The sequence below is a fragment of the Chrysochloris asiatica genome, unplaced genomic scaffold (assembly GCF_000296735.1).
Source record: "Chrysochloris asiatica unplaced genomic scaffold, ChrAsi1.0 scaffold00167, whole genome shotgun sequence".
NCBI lineage: Eukaryota > Metazoa > Chordata > Mammalia > Afrosoricida > Chrysochloridae > Chrysochloris > Chrysochloris asiatica.
The window spans coordinates 4,742,164-4,749,622 of NW_006408685.1; the positions used below are offsets into that span (position 1 = coordinate 4,742,164).

Sequence of the window (7,459 nt, forward strand, 5' to 3'; positions counted from 1 at the left end):
CATCTTTCTCCCGCAGAGCGGCTGGTAGTTTCGAACCACTGACCTTAAGGTTCGCAGCCCGATTCGTAACCACTACGCTACCAGAGCTCCTTATGACCTATGGTGGTGGTTATTTGCCGTGGAGTCAGTTCCGACTCATAGTGACCCTGCACAGGGTTTCCGATGCTGTAAATCTTTACAGGAGCAGAAAACCTCATCTTTCTCCTGCGGACCAGCTGGTAGTTTCACACTGCTGACCTTGAAGTTCGCAGCCCAATTCGTAACCACTACGCTACCAGAGCTCCTTTTATGACCTATAGGACAGAGTAAAACTGCCCCGTTGGGATTCTGAGACTGTAAATCTTTATGGGAGCAGACATTATCTTTCCGCCAAAGAGTTGATGGTGGGTTTCAACTGCAGGCTTTGCGCTTAGCAACCCAATGCTTAACTGCAACACAAGAACCCATTCTTTTCTAATAACGTCAATATACATCAATCTTCCTTTTTCATCCTTTATTCTTTCTTTAAACCCATATCCAGAGAGTGAATTATTACTCATGGCAACCTTTTATGTTGTGAAGTAGAGCTGTTTCATAGCGTTTTCTTGACTAATTCTTACAGAAACAGATCATTTGGGCTTTCTTTCTTGGTGTCACTGGATTAGCAGTTGATAGAAAATTATTTGTGCCACCCAGGGACCAAATTATTTTCTTTCTCCTTTCTTACTCCTATCTCTTCTACTTCATGTTTTTTGTCATTTTAAAAATATGTGGTTGTTGTTGTTGTAGATTTCGACTCACAGTGACTAGGGTTTTTTTGTTGTTGGTTTTTTTTTGTTGTTGTTGTTTTTTTTTTTAGTTTTTATTGTGAATTATGTGATAGTTTACATGGGAAAACACCAACTTTACATTCATCCTATCATATTTTGTTTCATTGAAATGATTACAATCCCCTCCGTGCATCATCAACTAACCAAAGGGTACACCCCACAAGTCTGCCTGCCAGCCATCAGCACACAGCACCTCTCCCTCCCTGAGTCCAGAGTCCTCAGTCACTGCATCTCTCCACATCATTGTTTCTGCCTCCATTTCTGGTATCACTGCTTCTCTGGGTAGGATCCCACACTCCACTCTTTTAACTTGATGGTCCCAGGGACCTCTGCTCCTGGGCTGCAAAATCAACCACTCCCCTCCTTTTGTTACAAAACATCTACCTTTACATTTGTGACCGTTACGGTCAGTCCTGATAGCAATTATTCACTATTGTACCACAAGAGTCCTATCCCCATCTCCTTTCATCAGCCCCATCCCAACAGATTGGAAGCCACTTAGTGAACATTTTACCTTCCCCTGCCCCATCTAGAACTAGGTTCCCTCTTGAAAGCTTGTAAACCAGTCACTTGTTTCCTTTGTAAACCCCCCCCCCCCATTTTGGATAGCCAATGTCTAATCTTATGTGCCGAGGGGGTGAGAACGATCCTCACTGTAAAGATTAGTTCCCTCTTTTGAGCTACTACATCCATAAGCGTAGGTCAAGTTCATCAAATTGTAGTGGATTACTCTTTTTTTTCCCCTCTTCTTCTTCTACATGAGTTCTGAACATCCAGCCATTGAAGTCAGTTCAAGTGGGTACTATCTGCAAGTGTATGTGTTCATGTGAATCTCTCCTTACTTCATATCAGCTGGACGCTTCACTCTCTGCTTTAGTCTTCAGTGGCCATGTCACTGTCTCTGGACCCAGGAGTCCCCGGGGCTTGACTCACAGGAGTCTATTGAATGAGGTCTGACCCAGCTCACATCTTCCTTGCTGTTTTTCCCCCATTTCCTCTTGTTGGTGAACAACGTGGTCACCAGCCAGACCACATGCCTGTTCATGTATTCCTCTTCTGTCTTAGTCTTGGAAGGGGGTTTGCTCTGAGAAGACCCAACCACTTGCCTTGATGGCTCCTGGGAAAACAGATTACCATTATTATTTTTATTTTTCCTGAGGGTCTTTCTTTCAAGAAGTATCTTCTGTTCTTCTAGCCACTCCAGGCTGGTCTACTTGTACTTTCAAGTGGAAATTTCCCACCTCAGAAGATTCCGGACGGGGTTCCAGATTCCATCTATGGTCTTATGCAATGCAAAGGCTCCGCAGGAAGCCTCTTTCACTGGGCAATATCTAGCCCCCTTTAAGGCATTCCAATCAGGTATAGACTGAAGACGGACTACAAGCTTTCTATTGTGATGTTTCTGGCTATTCCTTTCTCTCCCCCTCAAATGTCTATTTTACAATGGTAAGCAAAGGAAACCAAGATTCAAAAGACAGCCAAACATCTAAACATTATTTCCTCTTTTACCCATTTAAACCATGCCTCAATCCGTGTATACCAGAGTCTTATTGTTCCAAGGTTATGCATACATCATTATTTACCTCTGTCCCACTTAGTGCATGCATTATTTCTCCTTTTGTGACTGAGTAATTTCACTCAGCATAATGTCCTCAAGGTTCATCCATGTTATGTGGTGGCTTGTAGCTTCCTTGGTATTCTTCAAGGTAGCATAATATTCCATTGTGTGTATGTACCACAGTTTGTTTATCCATTAGTCTGTTGATGGGTATTTAGGCTGTCTCCAACTTTTTGCTGTTGTAAATAGTGCTACTATGAACATTGGTGTGCAAATATCTACTTGTCTTATGGCTCGTATTTCTTGTGGGTAAATACCAAGTAGAGGACTTGTTGGATCATAAGGTATTTCTATTTCCAACCTTCTGAGGAAGCGCCATATTGCCTCCCAGAGAGGTTGGACCATTTTGTAATCCCACCAACAATGTAGAAGGGTCTGTCTCTCTGCATCCTCGCCAGAATTTATTGTCCTCTACTTTTTTTTTTTTTTTATCTTTGCTGTTATCGCTGATGTGAGATGATAACTCATTGGTGTTTTGATTCCCATTTACATTCAGTGTAATTATTGATAGGTTTGAATTAATTGCTGTCATTATGTTAATTTTTGGTGCTGTTGGTTCCTTTGTTCTTGCTGCATGTCTTCTTGTGCTGAGTTCATGTTTTTTGTGCTATTTCTTTTCAGTTTCGTTTTAGTTTTCTCATTTCTTTGTTCTTCTTGGATCTTTATTTTGTTGTGAAGTATTAACTTTCTTTGGGGTGACGCTATAGTCTATTAACTAACTTTTCACCCCATTTAAGACAGTCTATTGTATCCTGTAATCTACCTGACCTCACCACCTGGATCTCTGTTCCTATATTTTTCCCTTCTTTGGCATTGTTATTATTTTGATCTTCGGTTGACCTCCCAGTGCCTTTCAATTCATTGTAGTAATCTTGACTCTGCTATCTGTCATCTGAATTTCAGTTGGTATTGCCATGTCTGTCAGTCTCTGGTTGTCATCTGTTCTTGTTGGTTTTCAGTCCAAATAACTCCCTTTAGGATGTTTGGAAGTGCTGAACTGCCTTTGACAAAATCTCTTAGCTTCTGTTTATCCTGAGATGTTTTGATTGCACCATTGTATTTGAGTGACAGTTTTGCTGAATAGACGATTCTTGGTTGGCAGTTTTTTTTTCTTTTAGGGTTTTATATGTCTCCCCATTGCCTTCTTGCCTGCATGGTTTCTGCTGAGAAGTCAGAGCTTAATCTGATTTACTTGCCTTTAAAAGTAACAATTCTCTTTTCCCTGGCTGCTTTTAGGATTCTTTCCTTGTCTTTGATTTTGGAGAGCTTGATTATGATATGTCTTAGTGATTTTCTTTTGGAGCCTATCCTACCTGGGTTATGTTAGGCTTCTGGAATGTTTATCTTCTCATCCTTCAAGATGTTAGGGAAAATTTCTTCCAGTAGCTCTTCAACTATCTCTTCTGTGTACTTCTGTGATTCTTCCAGTTCCAGAATGCCAATAATTAAGTTATTCCTCTTCATGTTATCTAGCATGACTCTTAAACTCTCTTCAGATTTTTTTAAATCCTTTTTTCTGCTTCCTCTTCTATCTTAATAGTATTGAGAGATTTATTTTCTAGCTCGCTGGTTCTGGGTTCCATCTCTTCAATTCTACTCCCTTGCCCTTTCAGTGTATTGTCCATTTCTGATATTTTATTATTAATTATCAGGACCTCTTTCTATAGGCTTTTCATTGTTTCCAATGCTGTATCTATCATCTGTGATTACTCCTGTAGCACTTTCCTGACTTCTTCCTTATTTATTCCACCCTTTTTCAGAGCATTTGAATTTGTTTCCATATCATTCTTCTGAATTCCTTCTCAGGCAGATCCAGAGCCTGCTCTTCTTCTACTGGAAAGACTGTGTCTGCCTCCAGCTCATTTGTCTCAGTTACTCTTTTCTGTTTGGGGACATGTTTTGAGATCTTTTGTTGTGTTTTCCTTTTTTCAAATGTGACTGTGTGAGTTTCACTGTGTTAGTGTGGCTGTGGCCCCACCCTCTGAATTCAGCCTGGGTAGGAGTGGCCACAGGCAGAATCCCACGTCCCAATCAATTCTGGAACCACAATATTTTCCTTTATACAGTGATTTTTCCACCGGTGGGTGTGGGAAACTGATGTCCTGCACCTTATACTAGATCCAGAGCTCTGGAGCTGCTCCGTGAAAGCACCTTCTCTGGGTTTTCTGCACCTCCCCAATGTAGCTTGTCCTACCTGACTCTGCTTCTCCTACCTCCAAAACTGCTCAAATATATTCATCTTTAGACTTAAAAATACATTAGCAAGTTAAATATAGTTGTATAAACTAGAATCATGCTCTTTGAAGTTGTGTCTATTCTAACTTATAGTAACAGAGTAGAATTCCCCCATAAGGGTTCCCAAGACTGTAATATTTATGGAAGCAGACAAACAAATCTTTCTACCATGGAACCATTGATGTGTTTGTATTGATGACCATTTGGTTAGCAGCCAAACACTTAACCACTTTGCTACCAGGGCTCCATATAGTTGCTTACCTTTTTTTAGTGAAGCACGATTGTTGTTGTTATGTGCTATTGAGTTGTTTCCGACCCATAGTGACACTCTATTGGGTTTCTGAGGAGCAGCTGGTGAACTTGAACTTCAGACCTTGTGGTTCAAACCGACTTGGCAGTTGCATTAACGAACAGCACCATACCAGGACTCCACCAGTGAAGCACCATAGGAGCAATTAATTAATGCACATACAAAAAGTATATAGCTTTAGGGTTCAAGAGTTTCTTGCTTCTCAAGAGCTAATATGCTCTAAGAGTTTTCACAATAACAGATTACAAGAATGTTAGTTACTTTTAAGATTTTGAAATGGTCTTAAACACATTAATTGATAACAGCCTTGGTCAACCATGCTTCTATACTATTCCTCTGTATTACAAAAGTAAATGAGTACCATTTTTTGTTTATAACAAACATAGGGAGCTCCTCACACCAAACTCTCACAACTCTAACTGCCCCTACATAAGATTCATGAAAACCAAATAAGGGGAGAGGGATATGTATAAATATGTACAGTGTACATTTATTTAAAACTTCTGGTCTGCTTCTCATTAACCCATCCCTGGTTTCTTTCAGATTTGGGGCATGTCACCAACTTTTATTTCATTGGTTGACATTTTCTAGGCACCTGGCTAATCCTGCAGTAATTTAGTTGATTATATAGAGATAATGTGGTTTTTAAAGCCTCTACTCTGTTCTCAGTATTTAAAACATATGTTGTATTGAGAGTCTTCACCTTGATTATGATCATAAGTAAGAACTGTACACTTCAAGGGCACCCAAACTGAGTTCCAGGAAAAAAGTATTTAATATAGTTCTACCTACTTTATGCCTCAGTGATGCTTAATCATGTTTATTTTGCATTATTTAAATAATGCTTTAGCATTAAAAAACCTACCAGTTTGCCCAATTTAAGTGAGGTTGACCTCATGCCTGTCTACCTCATAGGGAACTCATATTTTTCCCTTAGGAAGAAACAAAAAGATTATCCTTTCCACTCCCTTCCAATCTCCCTAAAAGACTTGGTTTGTTTTAGCAAAATGTAATAGCATAGATACAACTTGTTCTATTTGAGAAAATAGACTGTCTTTATTGCTATTTCCTTACCTATCTTAGAGCCTGTTAGAAACTGGATGCTTGATTAAATTAAGGCTCAACTAAAAATGTGTCTTTCAAATTAAAAAACTGTCTTTATAGGAACCACTGTCACCATTCATAAGAGGAGGGCATTTCTTCCCAGGAAACAATGTTATTTATGAAAAGACAATAAGAAAAGTGGAGAAGCTAAATACAGATCAGGTAAGTAATATTTATTCTAAAACATATTTTTGAAGTATATAGTTTTGAATTCGTATATTCTAATAAAACTAAAATGACATTCATTGACAAGTGTCAGAATTTCCAAGTGTCAGGCAAGACCACCATGTAAAGTATTATTGTTCCATCTTTATAAAAAGGAAACTGAAGTAAAGTATGTGAAGTCACATAGAAAACTGTTGGTAGAATCTGAACTTAATGCATATATCTTAATTACTTTTATTTTATGAACTATAAATTTGCCCTAATTATTTTAATACCAACTGTACTTTAAACAAACAAGCATTTAACATAGTTCAGCTATGTAAAATAGTCTTTACACTAAAATATCTAGAAAATGAAATCTTAAAGTTATATTTGAAAAAATTCATTAAGTTTAATTGAGAAACAAAGTAGTATATAAATCTCATTAGGGAATGGGTAGCTCCATGGTACTTAGAGTCCCAAGTCCTTCATGCAGAGTTATTATTGTAATTGGTAGAGATTTTGCACTGATCTGCTCAGTAGATGGAAGCATGTCTATCCCAGACAAAGCCTGACTTGGGACTTATTGTCTCTTGAGAATATTTGAACCAGGGAAGCCAAATAATATCAAATGAGTTTTGACCACAAAATACTATTTATCATCTACAAATGAAATTGAATAATATATATTTAATTTTCCTTTTTGAACTTCCTGGCACAAGAAAACATCTTACTTTTATAAGCACTTATTTACAGTTGCTAACAGATTCTTAGTAAGTAACACAATATCATATATATATATATGTTTTATTGTGAATTATATGATAGTTTACATAAGAGAACATTAGTTTTACATTCATTCTATCGTATATCATTTCATTGCCATGGTCACAATCCCCTGCATGCATCATCAACCAACCAAAGGGTATACCTTGCAAGCCTGCCTCCTACACTCCCCGCCCCCAAGTCTTCAGCACACAGTCGCTCTCCCTCTCTGGGTCTAAAGTCCCCAGCTGCTCTATCTCTCCATGTCATTGTCTCTGCCTCCATCTCAGGCATCACTGCTTCTCTGGGTGGGGTCCCGCTCTCGGCTCTTCTCCGTTGATGGTTCTAGGGACCTCCGATCTTAGACTGGAAAGTTAATCACTCCCATCATCGCTATAAAATGTCTACCTTTACATTTCCAACCCTCACAATCAGTCCTGATAACAATTATTCACTATTGTATCACAAGAGACC

General features: G+C 38.7%; 1 protein-coding gene across 1 annotated transcript in view; it reads left to right on the plus strand.

The window, feature by feature from the left end:
- POF1B (premature ovarian failure, 1B) overlaps positions 1 to 7,459 on the plus strand; it is a 287,784-nt gene that overhangs the window by 143,557 nt on the left and 136,768 nt on the right. The window contains exon 7 of the mRNA XM_006871314.1: positions 6,137 to 6,238. Within this exon, the coding sequence (XP_006871376.1) occupies positions 6,137 to 6,238 (102 nt within the window). The remainder of the gene's footprint in view (positions 1 to 6,136; positions 6,239 to 7,459) is intronic.